General features: G+C 38.4%; 1 protein-coding gene across 1 annotated transcript in view; it reads left to right on the plus strand.

The window, feature by feature from the left end:
• Positions 1 to 26,750, plus strand: part of Kat6a (lysine acetyltransferase 6A) — a 77,349-nt gene that overhangs the window by 28,027 nt on the left and 22,572 nt on the right. The window contains exons 3-8 of the mRNA XM_075986332.1: positions 9,585 to 9,693; positions 15,085 to 15,200; positions 15,711 to 15,792; positions 18,516 to 18,651; positions 20,097 to 20,413; positions 22,518 to 22,636. Coding sequence (XP_075842447.1) covers positions 9,585 to 9,693; positions 15,085 to 15,200; positions 15,711 to 15,792; positions 18,516 to 18,651; positions 20,097 to 20,413; positions 22,518 to 22,636 — 879 coding nt within the window. The remainder of the gene's footprint in view (positions 1 to 9,584; positions 9,694 to 15,084; positions 15,201 to 15,710; positions 15,793 to 18,515; positions 18,652 to 20,096; positions 20,414 to 22,517; positions 22,637 to 26,750) is intronic.

Raw genomic sequence — 26,750 nt, forward strand, 5'->3', positions numbered from 1 at the left:
AATTTCAGTAAAATTTTAATTATTAATAGTTGGTTTAAATTGTTTTGATTTTTGTGGAGCACTTCAGTGGCTTTTCTAAATCCAGTCAGCAGTACACATATAAGATAGCATAGGGAACGAGTGTCACAGCAGTAGGTAAAAATACGGGGGTCAAAGTGAGGGCAATTTGTAGTGTACTCAAATCATGTGCTTCGTAAGAACATGATAAACCAGCTGTGGTTCTTTGTTGCTGTGCTAAAATATACATGGAATAAGATTTTGTGGTTTAGCCATCTTTATGTACACTACATAAATACATTAGTTCATTCAGAATGTCGTGGAACCATAATTATCATTGTTCATTTCTAAGACTTTTTATCATCTCAGACCTTTTACCCATTAACCAATAACCTCTGTCCCAGACCCAGGATCTGCATTCTACTTCTCATTTCTTGAATTTGCTGGTCTTAGGTACCTAATAAAAAAAATGAAGTTCAAAGTGGCTTTTTATGATATACCGTTTGGTTTAAAAATGAGTTTTAGTAATTTAGTCCAACATTGTTTGCATGTCTTATAGATATTTTGTTTCAGGTCTGGAAGAATGGTGCATTCATTATTATCTTAGGGTTTTTATTGCTGTGAAGAGACACCATGGCCACAGCAACTCTTATAAAGGAAAACATTTCATTTGGGTGCAGCGTACAGTTTCAGAGGCGAGAAACATGGTAGGCATGCAGGCAGGCAGACATGATGCTGGAGAAGGAGCTGAGAATTCTACATCTTGATTTGCAGGCAACAGGAAGTGAACTGTTACACTATGCCTAGCTTAGGCCACAAAGCCCACCCCACAGTGACACACTACCTCCAACAAGGCCACACCTCCGAATAGTGCCACCCCTATGGCTTTATGAGGAACAATTACATTCAAACCACCACAATCATCTATTGTCTCATGTTAGTGTTACTAGTCTTTGTCAGTATCATTGTTATATGAATTAGGTACTTCTTGAATGTCTTTTTGTCTTGAGACAGGCTCTTCCTGAATACCTGTTCATATATTTTCTTTATTCTAATTTTCACTAGGCTTTAAAAAGACTGTATCTCATGATAAATTTGGAGGTCTCAAAAATGCCCCTTATGTAAGATATATTTCATGCTATAAATTTCAAATAACCGAAGTCACTGGATTAGTTTTCTTATTGTGTGTTTTTCAAAGATGGTTTCAAAAGTTCATGTGTTTGTTTCAATGCTGCCATCTGGTGACTATTGGGAATATCTCAGCATGGTGCTTAAAGGGGCAGTGCATCTTTATAAAAAGTGGCTCAACATCTTATATTGGTGCAACCCCATAATGTCATATAACTGAATGTGGGGCTTTAAAAAATGCAGTAACAGTGGACGGTCTCGAATGTGCAACAGACAAAAATTAAATGAAAATCAAATGTGTAATAAACCAAATGTTTGTGGTATTGCTCACCTGTATCACATTGTACAATTTCCCTGTGTCCTTGGTTCTGAACCTACAACATGAGCACTGTGCACTGCCTCAACAGCATCACTGAACATTACCCAGAATGCCTCAGCTCACATTTGAAAAACAGTTATGAACTCCAGTGTTTTTACCATTCAGTTAAAACGTTTTCTACTGGTACAGAGACATAGTGGTTTATTTGTGGAAAACAATCACCATAATTAGTGTGTACCTGTTGTCATTCTTCTTTATGTGAGTGTCAAAACTGTATCTTTGGATTGTGTTGTGTCAGAGTGGTTGTTTTTTAAGATTACTATTTGAGTTGCTGACAAAGTTCATAAAAAGTTAAATGAATTTTGAGTTTGGTTTAAGACAGAATTTCTCTAATTTATAAATGGCCCTAATCATACTTCTGACATTTTGTACTTTAACTATTTAGGTTAAAAAAAAAGCACTTGCACAATTGTAGTATTGGTTGATTTTGAACAGCGTTGAAGAGGCACTGTGCCTTGCACTTTCAGACATCCATCCAAGATTTAATTCTTTATGTAAAAAAATAAATAAACCTATCCATTTTACTATACAAATTTACTTTCATCTTTAATAAATGGTAAAATACCAAAGAACTATTTTAAATTTCATTACGATTTACTATTACTAAATATAATTTGTATATCTATTTTTTTATGTCTATATAACTGGGCTTGTATAAAAATTTTTTTGGGCCAAAAGAGGTCACAGTGAAAGGAAGCTCTGACATAAACAGCAGACATAAAGTACAACTGGAGTACTCCCAGAGTCCAGTGCTTCAGAGAGCGCACCAGAGGTGAGTGGTAATGAGGAAGCCTCACCTGGTTGTCCAGGCTATGACATCATTGTGAGAGGACTCTGTAAACACCCACGCATCAGTATACTGTGTTTCATTTTTCTTTCCATATGAAGTACTATTTTTATTGTTTTTGTTCTGCCAGGTATTCTATAGTATATGTATGCAGTGTTTATTATTTGTTGTGCACTGTTGTCAGCATTTGTAATGTATTGTTTTAAACAGATAAAAACCAAAACCTCTATAGAGTTTATAGTAGTTGACAGATGTCAGTTAGGTAACCATACACATATTAATTAATGAAAAGAATTAAGGAAATAAGTAAAGCAAGGAAGGCCCTTGTGATTATTATGGTGGGTGGATTGCTTTGACGTGTTTACTAGGGTGTTAGAGAAAGCCTTACTGACAAGACTCTAGTAGAGATCAGAGAGATTTAGACCAACAGTCTGTATAGAAGAGAGCAGATCAGAGGCCCTGCTTAGGTTTTCCTGACTTGTGAGGAAAACGGAAGCAGAGGTGATGGAGGGGCATTTTGGAGGTTAGGGCAGTAGGTGGTGAGGTCAGATGTGTGTAGTGGGTAGGATTTGGAGTTAGGCTGCTGCAGGTCACACAGTGTCTTGTGGTTCACTTGGCATTTTAATCTGCAACGGAGACTTGTTCTAGATGGTTTGAGGCAACTAAATCACATGTTTCACTTAACTCTTAACGGGTTCACTCTGGCTGCTGTGTTTAATGGAGTGTAAATTTAGCTGCAGGAATCAGTTTACTTTTACATAAATCATGGGAACAGTAAGGTACAAGGATTATGCTTGGACAGGTCTATGAACAGTCATTATATAGCATATTGTCTGGTTTCTTGTAGACCTTTATGAATTACCAGTACTGTTCAGTTTTTCTCAGTGATGATACAAGAGAATCGAAGTCTTGGTTGTAGAGTCTTACTTGGAAAGCTTAAAATATTCTTCTGTTTGTGTTCTTTTAAAAAAATATTTTTTACTTGATCTGAAGCAATAGGTCAGTATATCACACTACTTTCTTTTGTTTATGTCGTTTTGTACATACACATGTACTTTTCCTCCTATTTTGCATGTTGAATTTTGTTTTTTCAAATTAAAAACATTTTAAGTTAACATACACAATAATTAGTTTCAAAACATACATTTTTCTTTTCTTTTTGTAGGTGTATAGGTTCCCCCCACCCCCACGTATGTCTATGTAAGATATTCGTGCCTGATCTCCACAGAGGCCGAAAGAGGGCACCAAATCCTCTGGGACTAGAGTTGCAGACAGTTGTGAGCTAGGAATTGAACCTGGGTTTAGAACAGCCAGTGTTTTTAACCTGAGCCATCTCTCTAGTCCCACACACATTGTTACTAACTTTTCTTCCATCCCCTTCCCTTCCCTTCCTCTTCCTGATCCCTCGAGTCCTCTAGTCTCTCTCGTCTTCTGCTGCTTTCATGTTGCCTATATTCACCCACCCTCTCATGAACCCAGGACAGGTTTAGACATGTATCATTGCCTTAAAGGAACAAGTAACAAGGCAGCCAGTTTGTAATGTCCCACACACTGCTTGAATGAATAGATTTGAATGACCTCAGTAAATTTGACTTGTGGTAAACAAAGCCCAGTTTGTACTGGGTGATTTCACTTTATGTACTGTCCTCCAGTTTAATCCATGTTGCAAATGACAAAATTACATTAATTTTGGTATTGAGTGAAAAATCATTGAAGACATATTTTGAAACAGATTATTGTATAGATCTATTGTGTATCTGTCTGTCTGTCTAGCTGTATGTATAGATAGGTTCTTGCTCTGTACCTCAGGTTGGCCTCCAGTTCTTGATTTTTCTGCCTCAGGGGTTAGAGTAAAAGCAGTTATTGCCATACCTGGCCAATGATGTTGCCCTTTGTTGTAGCAGAGAGGTGGAGGCTATTCTGCAAGGACTCCACCGTTCTTTCCTCTGTTTTCTTTATTGATGCATGCTTTTCTGATGTTGTCTTGATTAGAAATATGTGTCCATTCTCCATTTTTAAAAGAAGTATTTATTGTGTATGTGTGTCTTTGTGTGAACCTGTGTATGAGTATGTGTAGAGGTCAGAAAAGGACATCAGAGCTGTAATTAACAGGTGTTTGCAGAATACCTGGCTTATTTTATGGGTGCTTGAATCCAAATTCTGGTTGTTGTAATTGTAAAGTAAGCTCTCTTAACTACTGAGCCATCTCCCCAACTCCTCCGTTCTCCATTTTGATAGGCAATGTTTTTGTTAGGTTCTTTTTGGCTTCAGCTAGTTTTACCTCTGAAATTCTTCTATCATTGCTTTTCTTGTGTTGTAGAATGTTCTATCTAGCCGATTCAAGACACACTTTTGGCAGTTGACTTCCCTCTCTTCCTCCCTTCTTTCCTTTTTCCCGAAGCTGAGGACTGAACCCAGGGAAGTGTTCTACCACTGAAGTAAAAATCTAGCCCCAATTTTATTTCTTATTTTCCAGAAATAAGTAAAACTATAAGAAATAGCATGTTTAGCTTTCCCCATTTTTACTATTCCTGCCCCAAGGCACATATATCTCTGCACTACTCTACATTGTTAAAACCAGTCTTTACCTGCACTTTAAAAGTTTCCCTAAACCTTTGCTAGGAATGAAATCGTTCTGTACCGTTGTTTGTTACTGTTAGCTGTTACTAGATATATGTTGTGTACTTGGAGTACTATGGCTGGAAATTCAGCTTATTTAGAATTAATAAGCACAAGTAAGAGTAGCTATAGGCCTTGTTCTGTAGTGTGTTCCTACTTGTTTCTCTACCTGTTCGCTTGCATATTTGACTGTTCTATCCTCTCTTCCACTTTATAAAATGGGTTTACCTTTCATGCCATATATTGAAGCCACATTTATTTTCGATTTCTTGTCTGCTTTCTGTTCCCTTTATAACAGTGTTCATTTCTTACTGTAGTTCTTACAGTGTCCACACAAGCACTGTATTCTGTGTAATAAGGTATCCAAGTGCAGAATACAATCAATATTTTATTTTTCAATCACAGTTCTATACTACTATGTCAGGATGGCTGTCCTTGGGAAGAAAGGAAGAAGTAGCATATTGGGAAGATTGCTGAGGTCTAATGTTCATGTGACCTGGGTGCTGGTTCTATGGGTATTGATTACATAATAATTTAGGGAGTACACTTACAGTCTGTACTTGCATGTTTTAATTAGAAAGTTAACGTTTAAATTTAAAGAAATGAATAAACATTGATAGAAATGTGATTATTTGAAAGAAATATCAGTGGTGATTTGGCTATTAATGTTCAGAATTTAGTAGAGACAGTGGTCTAGAGAAGAATTTTAATGACATCAACAAGCAGATGATAACTGAAAGCACCCAGTCAGATCGAGTGGATTGAAAAGAATAGAGAATGAGGAATAGGAAAATGGATGTCAAAGATGAGGAACACCAATGTTTATAGGTGTTGGAAGGACAGCAAGGAGACCAGACTGAAACTTTTGCAAAGACAACCTCACTACACATAGACAGTGCTTGTTGGTGACACTGTAAGAACTACTTAAATATCATACTTACTATGTGTGATATTCAAAAAAGTTGTTTATAAAAACTTGGCCATGCTTTTGTCTCGGTGACTTTTCTGTCACAGTGAATTGACACTATGATCAAGGCAGTTATCAAAGCAAGCATTTAGTGTAGCTTCACAAGGTGAGTCTCTTCATAGCAGCAGGCAGTCAGGTTCAGGCATGGTGTTGGAGCTGGTGAGAGTATACATGTTGAGACAACAGTCACAAGGAAGAGAAATGCGAGCTTTCTTACAGTTTCAGAGATACTCCATAATCATCATGGTGGGAAGTGTGGCAGCAGGCAGTGTACTGTTGAAGTAGCTGAAGGCTCTACATCTTGATCCAAAGGCAGCAGGGTGAGGTGAGTGATGGGTAGGAAGAGAGAGACACTGGGACTACTGTGGGCTTTTAAAATCTCAAAGCCCACTCCCAGTGACACGCCTCATCCACAAGGCCACAACTCCTAATCCTTCCCAACAGTTCACCAGCTAGGAACCAAGCATTTAAATATATGAGTCTATGGCAGCCATTCTCATTCAAACCACCACCATCTGTCTGTATTTGTTAGGGTTCTCTAGAGTCACAGAACTTATGGAATGAAAATCAATATACACACGCACCCCCCTCCCTCTCTCTCTCTCATACACACACACACACACACACACACACACACGTACACACATACAAACACATTTCTCTCTCTCTATTCTTTATATATATATATATAGAAAGAGTGTGTGTGTGTGTGTGTTCCCATATATGTGGGAATTATTGGAATGACTTACAGGCTACAATCCAATAATGAATAATGGCTAGTTGTGGATTAAAAGTCCAAGAATCTTGCAATGAAAGAATAAATAAAAAAGAAAGGCAAAGTGAGTACCTTTTTGGTAGACCTTGCCAAAGTATGCCACTAAACAAATACCACACACAACAGAGTTAGTGCAAAAGGTTTATTGGGGAAGATTGGAAGAGTGAAAGGCCATGCCCGAGTGGAGACTTGAGAGAGGCAGACTGACAAGAGGAAGAGAAACAAGAGAGAAAAGAAGAGGTAAGAGAGGAAAGAAAAGACCAAGAGGAGCAAGAGATAAGAGAGATTAGAGACCAGAGAGCAAGCCTTGCTTTGACCGGCACTTTTAAAGGGTGCAAATGTCTGGGTGGTGGTGGTGCACTCCTTTAATCCCAGCATTTGGAAGGTAGAAGCAGGCGGATCTCTGTGAGTTCGAGGCCAGCCTGGTCTACAGGAGCTAGTTTCAGGACAGGCTCCAAAGCTACAGAGAAACCCTGTCTTGAAAAACCAAAAGAAAAAAGGTGCAAATGTCACATAGCTGACAGTGGAAAGGCACCTGGCTTCAGTAGTTGCTCAGTTCCATGAGGCTGGGTGTTTATTGCTGGTCTTCTGTCTATGCTGGAATCCCAAAGAAGTAGGCTCCAGTGCCAGTGAAGGAGTGGATGTGCTGACAAGATGAGGGCAAGCCTCGCTTCTAACAGAAGGTGTGGTCCATATTTAAGGTGTGTCTTCTGGCTCAAGATGTAGATCAAAACCGTGTTGTCTTCTTGCCTCACGATCTGCATCACAAGCATGCCCTCCATTTCTGAATTGTAGTTCATTCCAGATATAGTCAAGTTGACAACCAAGAATAGCCATCACACCATCCCTCTCTGCTTAAAATCTTGCAGTGGGACATTAGAGGCCATACCATAAACCCCATATTTATGACCTACAGTCTGCCTGTGTTCTAGGCCTTTACAGTTTACTTCTTAAAATTTTCACTCCTATATGAAGTCTGCCCTACTTTTAGTTCTTGTTCCCTATTCCTTTTTAAGGAAAAGCCGTGGTAGCCTTCTCCACCCCATAGTATTAATTACGGCAACTTCTAGCTGTTCACCTCTCATTTGATCTTTCCACTCTACACTGTTATTAGCACAGTTATGTTGGTTATTTTAAAATGATTTTTAAATGTGTCAATATTATACCCAACTTTTCCATATCTGTTTTTCTTTTAAGATTTTACTAGCCACTAAAACATTAATTTTTTGGTCTTAGCTGTTATTCCTGGGAAAAACCATCAATTCCGTGTAACCTAGAGTGACCTTAAACTTCTTACCTTTGCCTTCCTGTGTTAGTTTTACAGGTGTGTGCTGCCTCACCTGTATGTGGTGCTAGGGATCAGTGCCAGGTTTTCATGCGTGCTAGGCAAGTACTCTACCAACTGAGCTACATAGCCAGCTTCATCTGGCTCACTAACTTCTTATTGCTCTTTTTTTTAATTACTTTATTTTATTTTTGCCTGAAGAATAAAATCCAAGTCTTGAGAGATAGCTTAGTGGGTAAAGTGCTTCCTAGGCAAGCATAAGTACCCAAGTTTGGATCTCCAGCATCTACATAAAGGTTCCTGCAGTGAGGTGGGCAGTGGAGACAGAATACCCTGAAGTTCGTGGGCTAAACTACCCTGGTGAATGCAGGAGCAAGCAACAGGAACCCTTTCTCAAAGGGGAGAAGGCAAGGACCAAAAATAACTGAAGTTTTCTTCCGACCTGCACATGCATGCAATGGCACACACCTGCACTCACGCACACGGACACACACAGTGATTGGGGAAGAGTCTCATTCCTTTCTTCAACTGTAAATTACGCTTAGCCTTTTAAGGATATAGTTTATGTATAAAAGTTGAAAATACTCTTTGGACTGGAGAGGGACGGGGAGAGGAGTGGGGAGAGGGGGAGAAGGGTGGGAGGAGCGGGAGGGAAATGGGAGGCTGGGAGGAGGCGGAAACTTGTTTTTTTTTCCTTTTCTCAAAAAAAAAAAAGTTGAAAATAATGGATTGGAGAGATGGCTTAGTGTTTTAGAACGTACAGCTCTTGCAGAGGACCCAGGTTCAAATCTTAGGAACTACATGGGGGTTCATAACCATCTGTAACTCCAGTTCTGGAGGATCTGACAGCTTCTTCTGGTCTCTAGGTACCAGGCATGTACAAATGCACATATATACCTCCTACCAGCAAAGTACTCATATACATTAAAAAAAATCTTTAAAACTAAACATAAGTGGAAAATATTTAATGTATACATTTTCTTGATTTTAAAAGATCAATTTCTTCAGTTTTACAAAGTGATTTAGCCCTTTTCTGTTTTGTTTTGTTTCTTTCTGGTTTTCCTCCCTTACACAGAAGCATTGCACTTAAAACTGGCTTTAGCATTGTGTACATCAGAGTCCTTCCTATTGATAATAACTGTATTGCCTTCTCTCCATTTCAAGTATGGGGTAGAGGGAAGCACTTTGAAGGTGAAATAGACACTTTGCTTCTTATGTGTTTGTCACTTGACCAGCTTACTAAGTACTCATTAACAGGAGTGGAGGAAGTGTTAAATGTACCCTATCTTGTCTCCCAAATCACAGTGGGAATTTCTCTCTTAGGCCAGTACTACATAGAGTAGTAGTGTTTATTTCTTGTTTCTTATAGTACTTAACTGTGTTCTGTCTTATATTATGCTTTTGTATATGTCTTTCCAGATCACATGTATCCCAGATAATGATCCGATCCTAGATATAATTAGTTTTGTGCTTACACCTTGGCTAAAAGCAAGCTTTATGAAAACTTACTAAGTAGGAATTTTAGGAAGAGTGATATAATTGTCCCAAAGTTATGTAAACTCAGAATAGAATGTAAAACTAATTTTAATTTTATGTTACTTCTAAAAAATGTACTAGTAGTGGAATCATTTCTGTTTTTCTCTGCAGCCAGTTGCTGAACCAATACCCATCTGTAGTTTCTGTCTTGGTACAAAAGAACAAAACCGGGAAAAGAAGCCTGAGGAACTCATCTCCTGCGCAGACTGTGGCAATAGTGGTATGTGGCTTCCTGTTTGCCTTCTAACACATCTGCAAGACAAGGAGAAGGTTGCCTAAATGAGTTGGTATTTTTTTATCTTTGCCAAAAGCGTGCTTTAACTTAATTCTGGTTTTCAGTAACTGAGTTGAGCTTTTACACTACAGAGGAATTTGAATGGCTGAAATGTTTAGTTAATTTTAGTATTTCAGGTGTTTTTAGTAAATGTTCTGTGAACTTATATTTTTCTGATCTTTATATTTCATATTAAGTGCCTGTTTAAATCCCGCAGTCAGTTTAAAGTGTTTTGTTTGTTTGTTTGTTTGTTTAAATAAACACACTTCAGGCTGATGCACAAGCTTGAGGACCCAATCTAATCCCTAGAGCCAGTGTAACATTTAGCCAACATTTAGCTAGTGTGCATTTGTAATCTCAGTACTGTGGGATGGGGACAGGGCGATCCCTGGGGCTTGCTAGCTGGACAACCTAGCCGATTTAGTGACCTCAGGTCAGTAAGAGACCCTGTCTCAAAACATGTGAATGACTCCTCAGGAGCTGCAGCTGAATGCAGGTGTGCACACACATGCAACCTCACTACTTTTTTTTTCTTTATTTGTCTCAGACTTCATGCATAGACCAGAAAGAGAGGTTTGTTTTTCTAGATTGTTACATCTTTGTGACATTGGAGATTATTGTACCTATGAAATCCTGAGCCTATAGAAAGATTTTTTTCTGAGTCTTCTAATATCCTCATTCCAGAGATATTCTTACTCTACGTTGTATATTTAGGGGTCCACAAGATGTTGCAGGACAACTTTAATAAAGCAGCATTGTCTTTATCATTGTTTGCATTTTCAGTGTTTTTAACAGTAACAGTCAGGATTTGGACCAGAATACAGAAGTTGTGGTAGGTACTTAAAGAAGTTAATGTTGGAATTAAGTATTTATGAAATCATTGGAAGTGCTGATAAGTTAGGCTTTGGAGCCTAAGACTCCTGCAGAAGTGACTACCAGGCTGTAAAGCTGTCCTGTATTTCTCTGGTAGGGAGAACTGGAAATAGGAAGGCTCTATTAAAAGTTGTGAGTTCTTGGTCCTGAGATGCCGATTTGGCTGTCATTATTATCTACAGGACACCAGAACACTGTTTTCTTCATGACTCTGCTTATTGTTAGGAAATAATGCTAGAGAAGGAAGACTACTGTTGTCTCATTTTTACCTCAAAGATCCCCTGAGCATGCCCAGATGGCAGAGTGCATTTTACTCCTAGAGTCTAAGTGGGAAGGTGCCTGTAAGTATAAGTTTCTGCTTTGGAGTGCACTGGAACCCAGGGCTTTACACATGGCGGACAAGTGCTCTACCAAGTGAGCTACATCCCAGCTCAAGCTTTTGAGTTTTTATTTATAGAAGCATTAGAAGAAGATGGGAATAAATCTTGAGTGCTGAAAGACCATACATAGTACAATATTATAAGCAAAAGTGAACTCTGGGTAGGTTTTATAGTAAAACACAAAAGCTATAAAAAAACAGTGGTTAGGTAAAAATATAGCAGCATGTTGTATAATGCAGTGATTTCCTATTTTAGTAATGGAGCTCTTCTCAGAAATTAATTTTATGAGCTATGAAAGAGAATATAAAGCTAATTGTTTTTCCAGTACTAACTCTTTCATGTTTTTTTTTTTTTTTACTTTTGATAGTGGGTAAATTCATAAAAGTGTATTTGGTAGTGAAAGTGTAAAATCCAGTATGAAGTTCCATAGCTTCCAGTCCAGTGACTTTTAACTATATATACTCACTGAGACATGTAGACTTTGGATCTGTCTGTCTTTGTGTGTGTGTGTGTTTACTTGCAAGTTTTTTTAAATCTATAAAAATAATAATAGCAGTTGTTTATTGCTACAGAAATAAATTAAACTAAGACTTTGCAGCTTATCAATGATAGACATTTTAATTTTATACTGTTTCTGTGCCTTGGGAATTTGGAAGTGGCTTATCTAGGCACTGTGACTTGATATCTTATGAGGATATACTTAGGATTTTAATTGGTATTTCAGACACCTAAAGCTTCTATGATGGCTCATTTATCTGGCCCTCAAATTAAGGCTGTTGCCTGGTGAAAAGAATCCTCAGTTTTTTGCCATGTGGACCTGTAGATGATGCTGTGTGAATATCCACAACATGGCAGCTGGCTTTCTCTGAGCACATCCACAAAAAACAAGGAAGAATCTTGAGTATCTTCTGTAACGGCCGTGTAGAAGCCATGCTGTCATTTCAGCAATATTGTATTGGTTATACAGATCAACCCTACTTCATTGTGAGAACACATCTACTTAGGGGGGAAAGGCATTTTGGAAACTGGCTATAACAGTGATTAAGGAAGGAAGCATGAGCATAGTCACATCTGTAAATTGATATTTTCTAAAATATTTTAAAACATGTTATTTTTCTGTAGGCACAGGGGCTGCACTTTAATCTCTTGCTGTTTTAACCAACAAATATGGTTTTGCAGTTACTGGCTTGCTTCTCTGCCAGTGGCCCAACTACTCAGGCCTTGGCCTGGTGGGAATTCTGTTCCCGCAGGCACCGGCCATGTTGCTGCCACCAAGTAGAGTTTTTATTAAATCTCTGTCGTTCTGTTTATCAGTAAGATTCGGGAGACAAAGGCTAGAGTGAAAACCTGCTAGCTCAGAGAGGTTGAGTAGCAACTAGTTGGCCTTCTCTCTTTGCCACCATCTATGAAAGAGAGTGTACTCACTCCTGCAGAACCCATGCTACTCTAAGTCCCTCCCTGGTACTTCTTATGCATCTCTTTGTCGTCTTACAGATACCCTGTGATTCTCTATGATTATTTTCTGTCAACTAGTTGATAATTCCGCCTCCTGACCCAATGTTTATTTTATTTAATTAATGCAGACACAAACCTGGGGGTCGCAGTGTGATCAAATATCCCACAACAATACATAAATAACCCTTAATAAAAAGATCAAGAATACTTTGGGGAAAATAATTACATTATGTATGGGAAAGATTCAAAGCTATATGAGTTGAAGAAATACTTTTCTAAGCATGAACTCTAAAGAGTCTGTGAACAAGCACCTTACATAAACGAAAGCAATTGCTGAACATATAAAAAGAGCTTTACCTATAGAATGACAAGAATGCATGCCAAATGTAAGTTTTAGAGTTTAAAACAATATGTATTGGAAGCTCAGTGCATACGCGAGTGAAGTCCAATGAAGTGTTCATACTTGGTTACTGGCACTGGACATTACAGCATGACTTGGAAATGTTTACCTGTACATTTAAACCAGTACAACTGAAAATGTCATTGCATTCACCAGTCTTCCTTCTGGGAGGTTCCCCCACCCTCATAGTGTTAATTTAAAGTGAGAAACCTGTAGCCATGATGTCTAGGGTTAAGGTTTCTATTGCTGGGATCAAGCACCATGCAGAAAGAGGGAAAGAGGGCTTACATCACAGTCCATTATTGCAACAAGTCAGTGCAGAAACGCAAGTAGAGGCCGTGGGGAACAGTGCTTACTGGCTGGCTCAGCCTGCCTTTTTAAAGCACCTAGAGACCACCTGCCCAGGGTGATGCTCTTACCACATTAATTATTAATCAAGATAGCACCCGACACACTTGCCCTGCAGACAAGTCTTATTGAAGCATTTTCTCACTTTGGAATCTCTCTTCCAAGATATGTATAGGTTTGTGTCCGGGTGAAAAATCAACCAGTAAGTATTTAACAATAGGGAAATGGTCATGGGGGTGATCAGTTATCAAATAAGTATTGTATAATGTGTTTAAAGAATAAAAACATGAAGTTTACTAGAATTAAATAATGAAAAGCAAAACAAACTACACATTCTGCGTTCTATAGCTGTGACTTTCAGCTAGTTTTAGAAGGAAAGTAAAACATGAAAATGGCTATTATTAGAGATCATGTATGTAGGCCACACTTCCTCTCTTGCTTTTCTTCAGTGTCCATGTTTTGATGACAAGCTTACTACCTCATCGATTCTTTAGAAATGGGGAAAAGAGGAAAGATTACTGTTAAAGCACTGGAACTAAAGCATTGATCTAATTATTTCTTGGTCAATAAAAACTCAGGAGTCAGATATTGGGGTAAAACCCTGATTGTTTGGAGAAGCAGTGGAGAAGTGACCAGTGACATACTCTTTTTCTCTATCCTTCCTTGATCCCAAAGGGCCTAGAATCTAAGCTCCACCCTACTACTTCCTGTGTCTGTATGGCCTGGGTCCTCCAAAACCTCGGTCCTCCAAAACCTCTATGGCTAATTTCAGTCAGCTAGTAGCTAGTCCTGCCCTCTGATTTGAGATAAAGCCTCGAGAGTGTCAAGAGTGCAACCAAAATATCCCACAACATGAACAAATGTAGCTGAGTCTGAAAACTGGAGAATCAACGTGATACTGATTTGTGGGAGTAGACTCCATCCCTTCCTTTCCACTGCTGCTCCCTCCAGCTGCTGTTGTCGCTCATCCTAGGAGAAATGCTACTTTTCTTTTAGTTGTAGCTTAAATCATAAGTATGTAATTGTTTAAGGTTTGGTCTTTTTATCCTATATTTTTAAATTATGAAGCTAAACTGTTCCCATTAAACAGTGAGATCATAGCCAGTGAAATGGCTCAGTGGGTGGGGAATTTATCACCAAGCAGACAGCCTGAGTTTGATGCAGGAGAGAACCGACTCCTGTAAACTGCCCTTTGACTTTTGTTCATGCCTGTGTGTACTCACATATGTACTCACACACAGTGAGTAAATAAATAATAATAATACCAACAATAATTGTATTTGGAATGGCAAGATGGCTTAGCAAGTAAAGTCACTCTCTGAAAGCTGGTAACCCATCAGAACCCATGTAAAGGTGGAAGGAGGGAACTAACTCCAAAAGTGCCCTCCAACTTCTATATTCCAACTCTGACACACATGTATCCACCCTCAAATAATTTAAAACACTTTTAAAATGAGACATAAAAATGGGTATAAATGTGAGCCAAAATCGTTCTTTAAAATATTTACAGCTCTATTTGCTAGAGTGTTACCAAAATGTGTATAAATAGGTTTTTGTGTGTTTTTTCAGAGGTGGCCTGGGCATATTTGTATTTATATAATTACTAGCATGTGTACAAGCATACTACTTTGATGCAGGCTCAGTACAAGTTTGGATATGATTTTTATGCTTACAATGTGGGCAGATGTGCTAAATCCTGTTTGGTTTTAGGAAAACTGACTTGGAGTGCCAAGTCTTGATGACACATTGTATGGCAAGCTTCCAGGAGTATCTTTCTTTATCTGATATAGTTAAGATAATTGCCATTTTTTTAACATTTATATAGTATAATTACAAAATAATTTTTGATTTTTCATCACTGAAGTTTTTTTCTTTTATTAGGTCATCCATCCTGTTTAAAGTTTTCCACAGAACTGACAGTGAGAGTGAAGGCCTTAAGGTGGCAGTGCATCGAGTGTAAAACGTGCAGCTCTTGTCGTGATCAAGGCAAAAATGCAGTGAGTGTCTTGTCTCTGCTCTGGCTATTCCATTCAGTAGCTCTTTCCAGGTAGAGATCATTTGTTTGGAATACTGTTGTCGTGAATGTAGGCTGGTCCGAGGTGATTTGTAAAGCAGCTTGACCATGTATTTGCAGAGATATAAACTGTTTTGAAGAAAACTCCCAATTCTTTTGAGCACTATAGAGGTATTGATTTATGAATTATTTATTGTTTCTTTTCCTAAATACAAGTCATCCTTTTGATTTTTATTAAGACAGATTGGGGTTAGCTCTTATCTGTCTATGAATGTACTAAAAAATACTGAACCTGTAGTTCTTCACCAAGATTGAATGTAGCGAAACTTTTTGCTAACTCAGACTGTTTCCTGAGTTAATACTAATTAAGGAAAGTTTTAATATGGTAATATTTGAAGCTTCCCAGGCTTAACAAGTCCTGAAATTTTTCTGTCTCCTAAGGTTAAGCAAAACTATCTTTTCCTTTTTCTTTTCTTTTTTTTTTTTTTTAAAGGATAACATGCTCTTTTGTGACTCATGTGACCGAGGTTTTCACATGGAGTGTTGTGATCCGCCACTCACACGGATGCCAAAAGGTGAGAATCCTTTCTGAAAAATCATATAACGTCCCTGAGAAAAAGGGTATTAGTGAAAGCACATTTTATCTGCTGTTAAGATGAAGAAAATAACGGATTTTTATTTTGAGATTGTATAGACAGCTGACATCTTAAAGGTAGAATATACTTTCTGTTATACTTATTAACATTTTTAAAATTTATTTCCACTTATTTTCAACATTGCAGTGTCTATGCAGGATGAAATAGTTTATGTTTAAGTACTTGCTGTCTTTAGCTAGAAGCTAAAGTACTTAGCTCGTTTGGTATCTTGAGATCTCTCCTTTAAAGGAGAAAATGAAATTGTATTAGAATGTATTGGCTGTAACTCTGCTCAGTGCTTTTCAGGGCCCTAGACTTAGATATGATTTATTTAAACCAAATAAGTACCCAAATCATAAGGTATGGCTTAATGCTATTAGATTCTTTTGACACTTGTTCCTTAAGAGATACTGACTGGGATATAACTGCTCTTTGGTTAGATTTCCATAAAGAACCATTTGATCATATGTTTACAATTTTAAAAGAGAATGTAAAGCTTTGTCTAGTGGCATAGAACTATAATCCCAACTTTCCTGGGCATCCTGAGAGACAGGGATCATTCAAGGTTTGCCTGAACAAAGTGAATTCAAGGCCAGTCTAGGTAACTTTTTGTGACCCCATTTTCTGTTTTAGAAAGAAGAAAGGTCCAGAGAAGTAACTCAGTAGGTTGTAGTGACAAGAGACTATTTCAGTTTAGTTGGTACCCCGTTTTCCCTACTACATGCCCATAGATTCTTATTTGAACTCCTGATTTTGATTTGTAATTTCCTACGTTTGACACTTGTAGGATATTTGGTAATGTCTGCTTAGAGGTGAAAAGGGACTCAACCACAGTTTACAGCCACTGATAGTTCTTCCTTCAGCTACCCTTGGGCCATCCTATTGTCACTGTTTGAAACACCCTAAGTATTTTACACACACACACACACACACACACACACACACACACACACACACACACACACACACCCGCTAAGACAGGGTTTCTCTGTATAGTCCTGGCCATCCTATTGTCACTGTTTGAAACACCCTAAGTATTTTACACACACACACACACACACACACACACACACACACACCCGCTAAGACAGGGTTTCTCTGTATAGTCCTGGCTGTCCTGGAACTCAACTGTGTAGACCAGGCTGACCTCTAACTCAGAGGTCTGCCTGCCTCTGCCTCCTGAGTGCTGGGATCAAAGCTGTGTGCCACCACTGCCTGGCATGAATAACTCTCTTTACCTCTCCTTTGCATCTGTTTGAATTTGAGATATGAGGCCACCTGAGACTCTTTCAAGATAAGGAGATTTTCTTAGGAATTCTTTCCTGTGCATTTAGCTTCTACAAAGGGAGTTTTATAGCAGCTTATGGCAGGAAAGATTTTATTTTGAATTTATTTAGACTTAGAGAAAGCTGGAAAAATAGTAGAGCATAGTTATCTTCTTATTAGCTCGCCTAATGTTATCATTTTACAAAAAATCATAAGACTCAAAATCCAGAAAGTCAAGATGTGATAACTAGAGATCTCATTTGAATTCTCTAGATCCATGTAGGATCTCCCACTTAGTGTCATACCTCTTCGATTGTCTTCAGCCTGTGATAATTATTCAAACTGTCTTTCCTGACCTTAACTTACTTGGAGAGTACTAGTCCGTTATTTCAGCACATTTATGATTAGATCAAGTTTATAAGTTTGACAATAAGATGACGTGCTGCTCTTCCTAGTGTATCACAACATGTAGGTAGTAGTGATATATACTTTATTTCTGATCACTTAGTTAAAGTCATAAACCCGCCAGGTTTTCCCTTTTGCCTATTACCTAGCAACTCAATCTTTCTTGCCTATGTAGTTGTTAATGTGGTATCTGCATAATGGTGACTGTCTAGTCCACATTCTTTCTAAACTGACTAATCGAAATTCTGACTTAAGTAACTGTTACCACCTTCTGAACATTCATTTATTAAATTGCTTAAATCATTAGCAACACATGAGCTTTTTATTCTGTGGATGATTTTTTCATTGTTTTAATTATTTGGCCATTGGGAACACCTTCAAGTTGACTGCCAAGTCCTTTTGAGGTTCCCCTCTGACTATTTTCTGGCATTATAATATAATCTTCCAAACTGTTGGTTTTCCCCTTCCTTGTCCTGTAATCAATCTAAGAAACTGTCTCTTTATTGTCTAAGAAACTGGCTCTTTATTGTAGGATTATAATTAGGTACTAATATCTGTGTCCTACTTACAAAGCAGAATTTTATTCTTTCCTTTCCCTTGTTTTTGCTTGTTTGTTTGTTTGTTTTGACACAGTGTCTCTGTTAGGTATCTAGCTATTCTAAAACTCAGTAAGCAGACTAGGTGGCCTCGAGCTCACAGAGATCTACCTGCTTCTGCTGGAATTAAAGGCATGTGCAACCGCACCCAGCTAGAGCAGAAATTTTTGACTGAGAATCAGGGACCCTGTCCATTTGCAAGCTTCGAGGGTGTGTATGAATTTCTTGTAGCTGTTTATAGATGCTGATATGTTTATGTTTTCCTGTCTATTTTTCTTTCCCTGAAGCGTTTCATTAGATTTTCACATTAGTCCTTAACCTTATGGAGTTGGAATAGCTGAAATCTCTCAGTATATTTGTAGCTACATTTTTGTATAGAATTTTATTCTTTTACAGGCATGTGGATATGTCAAATATGTCGACCTAGGAAAAAAGGGCGAAAACTTCTACAAAAGAAGGCGGCGCAGATAAAACGGCGCTATGCTAATCCAATAGGACGTCCAAAAAACAGGTTAAAGAAACAAAACACGGTGTAAGTTGTACTCTTATGGCAAGGTGAGGGGAGAAAAGGATAGGGCCTTCTCCATAGTATAGGAGTCACTTGCTTTCTCTGTGAAAAAGAGTCCTGTTGTTATAACTGGTACTTTTATATACATGCTCACTTTTACTGGCTCTTAATAAAGTGCCAGGCAGGACTACCTAAGTGCCTTTTTTTCAGTCATTCAGTTCTTCCAGTGACCTAGTGAAATGTAGGTGCCATCGTTAACTTTATTTTTCAGAAGTGGAAGCTAAGGCATATAGATATTAATTTACATGAAGTTACACATTAAGTGTTGAACTGGGGTTAAAACCTAAGTCTGGCACCAGACTGATGCTTAACTTTCCCTATGCTGCTCCTTGTGTAAAAGCAGCAGAGAAAAGCCTGCAGTCATGTGACTCTTACTGATGCAGCCTCAGTTGTTTATCTGTAGACACCAGCAGGTCACTGGGTCAGATCTTACTGAGATGACAACCAAGTCCCATTTGTGTTCTCCTGAGATAAAGGAATATGTTTTCATCTGTTATCAAAAAATCAAAAATTGTAGCCTGGGAAACAAGGGTATTTCTGGAAGTGTTGAGACAAGTTTCAGTAGCTTTCTCTGTTTCAGAAAAACCTTTATAGTAATTTACCTTTGGTCATATAAAAAATGTTTTCAAATCTGTAAACCTTTTTAGTCTCAAATTTATGTACCTTTTCTACACTTAGTACTATCTTGAAGGTGATATAACAGAAATGAATGAGCATTAGCAGCCTGACATAGAATCAGTATCGATGGTTTTCATCTTAAATCAGGCTCTAATTTGCCTTTAAACATGGTATTTTGATTTCTGATCTCTAGAGAGTAAGCATGTCTTTGTTTTTAGAGGTGAAATTATAACTCTTTGGCACAGTGATCACCGTGTTAGAGGATGTTATAACCTAGAAAGGTAGTTGTTCACTGATGTAACTCATTTGCCAGAGGAAGACAGTGAGGTTAAAGATGTGGTTTGTCCTAGATATATGACAGTAACAAAATTGGACAGACATGTATTCTAACTCCTACTCTAGGGTTCTTCCCACTATAGCTAGGCTTCCTGGAAATGGATGGTTCTAAGACAATATTACTGATTATAGTTTATGAATTTTCTTATTCTCTTCTTCCTCCTTCTCTCCTTCCCTCCTTTCCTCCCCTCTCTCTTCCTCCCTCCCCTTTCATTCCTTTCTTTTTGACAGGTTCTCAGTGCACAGTTCCAGCTGTCCTGGAGTCTGCTATATAGACCAGGCTTGCCTAAAGTCACTACAGAGATCTATGTGCCTCTGCCTCCTTAGTGCTAGTTTAATATAAATATATACTTAAAAATAAATCTATACGTTATAATTTATATTTTATATTAGATATAAAGCTTATAATGATTTTTTTTAATAGTTACATTTTTTTTTCCTGTTTGATTCTTTAGATCAAAAGGTCCCTTTAGCAAAGTGCGAACTGGTCCTGGAAGGGGTCGGAAACGTAAAATCCCTCTCTCCAGTCAATCAGCGTCGTCATCAGAAGAAGGATATTTAGAGCGAATAGATGGCTTGGACTTCTGCAGAGATAGCAATGTCCCCTTGAAGTTCAACAAGAAAACCAAAGGGCTCATTGATGGCCTTACCAAATTCTTCACCCCTTCTCCTGATGGGCGGAAAGCCCGTGGGGAGGTGGTAGACTACTCTGAGCAGTACAGAATCAGGAAAAAGGGCAACAGAAAATCAAGCACTTCAGATTGGCCCACAGGTAAAAGTTTGAACCAAGCTTAGAAACAAAAATATTCTGAAAATGTATTATTTGCGTTAACGCTAGTCATATAGAATAGTTTACATTTCGTTGTAAAACTTATGGACAAGCCCGGTTGCCTGGATCTGTAATCGTAGCACTGGAGAGTCTGAGGCAAGAGGACCCATATTCAAGACCAGCCTGGGATACATAGTGAGACTCTGTGTCAACACAAAAATCGGGTATATATGAATGTATTAAAGGTACATACTTACATAATGCTGTGGCAGGAATTTGAGCCAGGGGTGAAGTTCATAGTGTAACACTTGAAGCACCATGGCTTTTGCTTTGTTCCTGGGAGGAAATTAGAAAAGACATTTGTAGTTAAACTGCTGCTTGTTTAACTATAGAGGAAAGACCAAAATATATGCAGGATGATATATGTGATTTTCTACTTTAAATCTTGGGGGAAATACATGGGTAAGTTTTCATGTGTTAAGCGGGAAGGGAAGGAGGTTCCTATGTAGTTCCAGCCTGACTTCCAGCTTCAAGTCAGAGGAATGTGATTAGCTCTCCTGATTCTGAAAGCTGTAAGTAAATACCCTCTGTAGTGAGACTTGAGTTTAGAGAAAGTAGCCATGACATCTCCTTTCAAAGAGTTGAAAGGGCTTTGAGAAAATCTGAAAAATAAAAATCAGCTGGATCATGAGGATCAAAGTCCTGGGGTCTTATTGCAGAAGAGGATGCTTTTTGTTTGTTATTGTTTTGTTTGTTTATTTATTTTTAAGTTTTAAGGGCTCACCTACTCCAGGAGAATTTCTTAATTTTTGTTTTCTCAAATGTTCCATGAACAAATAGTTGTATTTCTGCTTCTTCTTTCCTGCGTATGTGAAGAGAAAAGGTCCAGGAGAGAAGGCCCTCATCCGTCTCTGGTCCTTCCTTTTCTGGCTTAGTGACTTTTCACCAGAGTGACATAAGTTACTGTTTACATTCAGGATGCACCATGCTAGTTTAAGATGATATTTAGTTTGAGCATGTTTGTCCGAGATGCATAGCCCGTTTAGGTTATATTTAAAAACAAAACAAAACAACAACAGCAAAAAGACTCCTAAAATTTGTGCTGGAAATGGATTTTTAGAAGAACCTCCTGGAAACTTAGAAATTGAAGCTCTTCTAGCAAGTGTATAAAAATATATAGAGAAACAATAAGCTTTAATTTTTTCTGCATTTGCTTTAATGGACTCTGATTTTATTTATGCATTGTAAATATTAAGGAACAATTTGTGCATCATTTTATACAGTGTCACAGAATGTAATACTAGGTCTATGCCTGCATCCATCCGTGTTGTGCACTAGGGGGCATTAAAACTACATGGTTACATTAGATTGTACTGTCTTTTCAGTTTGAGAATGTTTTCATCCTTGAGTTTTTGTCTTTTTTCTTCTTGTACTAAATGAATAACAGAGCCAGTATATACAGTCAATTTGAAAAGAACTGTCACTGATTGGTCTTTTCAGCCATACTCACAGAGGAGGTCACCAGCAGTGTCATCTTCAAATGCAAAGGATAATGATCTGCATAATCCCCATACTCCCTTCACTAATTATTTTGCCCAGTTGAGGAAGAGCCATCATTTAGTGGATGATTATCATAATTTTTCATACTTACCCAGAGGATTATCATCTGTGGTCCTCAGGTTTGTGGAGTTTGTGCTTTAACAGGGCACCCAGAATGTGAAGGGAGTTAGTGTTTCCTGGTATCAGTCAAGGTAGCTCTTTTAAGACTGGTGATTATTGACACATTAAATTCCTGCTAAACGTGTCAATAGTTACCCTGTTTCGAAATGAAATTTCTATTCTTATACCCTTTTCTTGTTCTGTCTATTGAAATTAATCTTTTAATGAATTTAAATTTGGTTATGTCATATTTTTTGGAAAATTTAAGGCAATTTGGGATTTTCATCAGAAGGACAGATTATTAATACTTGAGTAATGTTTCTGTGAGTTAGTTTAATGCTGTCCTTTTCTTGGGTAGTACATAAGTAATATTAAGTTCTTCAGATTGACAGCTCATGCTGTACTGAAGACAGTGCAAATAACATGTGAGTCCTTTCTTTCTGTGTAGACAATCAGGATGGCTGGGATAGCAAACAAGAAAATGAGGAGCGGCTTTTTGGGAGCCAGGAAATCATGACGGAGAGAGATATGGAATTATTTCGTGACATCCAGGAACAAGCGCTGCAGGTAAAGTTGTACATTGAGGCTGAGCAGTCAGGGACCTGCAGAGCAAGGAAGCAGGACTGATGGTATGGTGGGAAAAACTACAGGAGCAGCTTACTGAGACAGGATGTGGTTATTTATGCAGGTGTGTAGCCTTCCTCGTTACAGAATTCCTTTCAAACTGCAACTACTTATATTTTACCAAAACTTACCTTGCTTTGATTACCAATATTAAGGGAGCATATTATGTATATTTTCTTAAGTAGAATTGGTTATTTTACTATAGTAAATACTATTTACTATAGTATTTATTATACTAAAATTGGTTATTTTACTATTTTTCCTACATGTAAGTCTGTGTCTCAAATTCATGTTCCCTGAAACTGGAGTTACAGACTCCAAGTGAGCCCCTTGTGGTGCTGGGAATCAAATCCAAGTCCCCTGCAAAAGCCATTGCTCTTAGCTGCTGAGCTAACTCTCTAGCCCTTGGAGGAAAGGTTTATTTGGACTCGCTTCAGAGATTTTAATTCATGGTCTTTTGGTTTGTACTGGTAGCTATGTGAGTAAAACTCTTGAGGTTAAGAGATAGTAGTGCATCATGGTAAAAGCAGGTGACATGTAGGTCAAGAAGAGAGAGAGAATGGCAGAAACAGGGTCCTAGTAACCCTGTAAAGATTTGTCCAGTAACTCAATTTCCTTCTGTTAAGCCTCGTATACCGAGGATTCTTTGATCTTCCAGTAGTGTTTAAATTGGCAGCCATGTCTTTTAACTGTGACTTTGGGGAGACATTTGAGATCTAAACCATAGCAGTCATACTGTGTGCACATTTGCTTAGACAAACAGGTAGCAAGCATTCTTGCCTGTGCTCCACATTAGATCCATTAGTAGAGTCAGAATTGTGTCCAGGATATGACTGCTGCTGATTGCTTCACAACCACCAGATTTGGCTTGGGTATTACCATAGCCCCCAGACTGACCCTCTGGCCTCCACTTTTCCTTTGTCTCCTGGCTTCAGTCTCTGGTCTGCTCTTTACATAGGGTAATTAGTTTGTGACTTAAGTTGGATTGTGCCACTTCTCTGCTCAGACAACCTCCAGTGCCTTTTAACCCTACTTAGAACTTAAAAAAACCCAAACCTGTATCCTTATCTTGTATGTTTAGGTGGTCTTGTGCCTGCTTGCTTCTGACTGCCTGCTCTCCACGCTTTCTTGTTTTACCCAATCCCAGGCACTGTCTTTCCCTCAGATGACATCAAATATGGTCTTATGGTCTTCCCATAGTACTTGATATTCCTTGTCCGGATTGCTCTTTCTGATATCCACATGTTACCAGAGAGGCCATTTCCAGCTGAAACTAAGGGTAGCACTGTGAGCACACCACTTGTGTTACGGACTCACCATTTTCTGCTTGTTTTTCCTATTTTCTTATCATCTCTTGAATTGATTTCATTTGATACAATGTAGCCCTGGCTGTCCCAGAGCTTACTGTGTAGACCAGGCTGGTCTTGAGTTCAAAGCCTGTCTCAGCCTTCTAAGTGCTGGGATAAAAAAGACTTGTGCTGCCACACCCAGCTTGAATTTATTTCTAGGATTTAAGTGCCTTGAGAGCAGACACATTGTCTTTTTTTACTACTGTAAACTGATTGATTAGACTGAAGTCAAGGCTTTGTTTAACGGATGAACATTTGTATGTAAGTTTCTGTGGGGAGAGATGTGGGGATGAGAATAGGAGTAATGGGCATATGAGGGAAAAATGATCAGAGAGAGTCCAAAGGGGCTGCTGAGCCTCCCAGGACATTACTACCGTAGTGATATGGCACGTAGTGTGTGTGCTTTTCCTGAGGTAGGGTAATAGGCAAGCTTTTACAAAATAACAGGCCAGTAGATGTGTGTGCACACATGGAAAGGGATTTAGTAGGTTATCTCACACAGTAGGGGTAGGATAGTCCAACAGTGGTCATGTGCAGGCTGGTAGCTGTTTAGTCCTTGAACGTGGATGCTTCAGCAGTTTGTCTGGTATTAAAGGTTTAGAAGATTCCTAATTGCCTCATATTCAGTCCAAATTGGAAAACTGAAGAGCCTAGAGTCTGCTTTCGGGGGAGGACTGTAGCAGCCACCATCTAGATGAGCCTCATGTTTAGGAAGGAGCAAAGGCAGGCAGACAGACAGCATTGCTTTATTTCTCTAGCTTCTTTATATTTAGACCACCTATTCGGAAGTCCTGCCCAATATGAATGTGAGGGGTCTCCCTCCTTCAGTTAAACTCTGGAAATGCCCAGTGGGCACACCCAGAGGTATATGTTTTCTAGGTGATTTCAAATTTTGCTAACTTGCTCATTAAGATTCACCATCACACCCAGCACTTTTTCTGTTTTATTTTATGCAGTGCACACTAGGCAAAAGTGAAAATGAACTCTGAAGACTGGCAGGGACTCCAAGAAAGGGATACCCTGCAGCCATTCATTAAGCTTGTATCTTGCATTGAGAACATAACCAACTAGATATTGTATGTTTAAATCATTAGCAATTGAAGTAGGAATGTATAGAAATTCTGATGTAATGATCTTTCTCCATGAGATTGATTCATTTAGAATATGTATCTGACTTTGTACTAAACAGGAACTTTCGGTTTGTGTTGTGAACTTTCATTTGTGACACAAATGGCAAGTAATCATAAATACAAAATAAAAATGCGAAGTGATAGTAGGAAGAAAGGAAGAATGCTATGAGAGATTTTATTTTAATAGGGCGCTTCCTGATCTAGAGTGCTGGTGGCTGTGTTTAGAAGATATGTAGAAAAGGAAGATGTTTTGAAAGTAGTGATCTAAAGTGGTTAAGAGTGCTTGCCTAGAATGCACAATGTCCCAGGGTTTGGTCCCTTGCATCACATAAAATGCTACATACCTATGATCCCAGAACTTAGGAGGTGAAAGCAGAAGGATCAGAAATTTTTATGATCTTGTAGTAATACAGTAATTGATCAGGAACAGTGCAAGTGAATGAATGAATACATGTATAGATGCTTCCTCTTCATGTAGAGCCTTGTTGACTTTAAACCTGAGTGAGTGGAAAATCCTTCCTCTGCAGGCTACACAGGGGAATTGAGGGTGGTGGAGTACATAAGTGCACGAGCGCATGTGCCAGAGCGTTGCACAGCGCAGAGGTGAAGGTGTCTGTAGGCAGAGGGATTGTGGCTCTTAGCTGTGGTAATGTGTAAACAGTTATACTGGAACTGGATCTCCACATTTTCATCGGGTATCCGACTAGAGGAGCACCGGGCGACTGACGGGAGGAGTCTCCCATGGCTGGCTGCATCACAGCAGGTGCATGGGTTAGCCTTTATACTTCCTGTTTAATTCAGACCTCAGTAAGGTAGATTTGGGTTTTGGTTATTCTGTTTTCCTGTACTACTTCTGTTGTTGTGAACTGCAGAGGTAGAAGAAAAGATCCTACTTTAGAAATTAGAGTACTTAGAACTAGAATGCAGTTTAAAGAACAGCCTTTTAAAATCCATTTATTAAATTGTCTTTTAATCTTTTTGGTTTGTTTCTGTATTGTTGTACGGTTGGAGGAACCTTGGTACTCACTGGTGATACAGTGCATTTTATCCAGCTAGTTGAAGATAATCATCTTTGTTTGAATGTGTCTCAGGAAGAGCTTGGTCTCACTTGGCTGTATTCCAGCGTGAAACCTGAGCTAAGTGCCTTGCCCTCTGAGGAAAGGGAATGATTAGGAAAGAGGAAGGAGGGAATTATCAAATCAGATGTGCTGAAGCACTTTCTTACTAATGAATTTCAATCAAACCAGAGAATAGAAGTGTTCACATTTGTAGTTTTGTTATATATGATCTCTGGGCTCCAAAAGGGGACTTTTAATCTCAATGTTGAAGGATAATTTTGATTTTTTTTGATGAAGAGATATTAATACTTATATCTGGTCACCCTGAATTGTAGTTCCCTCATTTTCACCTGAGTTGATGTTTGTAAAATGTTCATGATGAACTCATACATACATATATATATGTGTGTGTGTGTATATATATATACATATATATATATGAATTTGTTGTTAGATTGTATGCAGAGTTAATCAGATTGCCTTTGAATTTAATGTTTTAAATCTGACCTTGTAGGTCAAG

The sequence above is a fragment of the Microtus pennsylvanicus genome, chromosome 9, assembly GCF_037038515.1.
Source record: "Microtus pennsylvanicus isolate mMicPen1 chromosome 9, mMicPen1.hap1, whole genome shotgun sequence".
Classification (NCBI taxonomy): Eukaryota; Metazoa; Chordata; class Mammalia; order Rodentia; family Cricetidae; genus Microtus; species Microtus pennsylvanicus.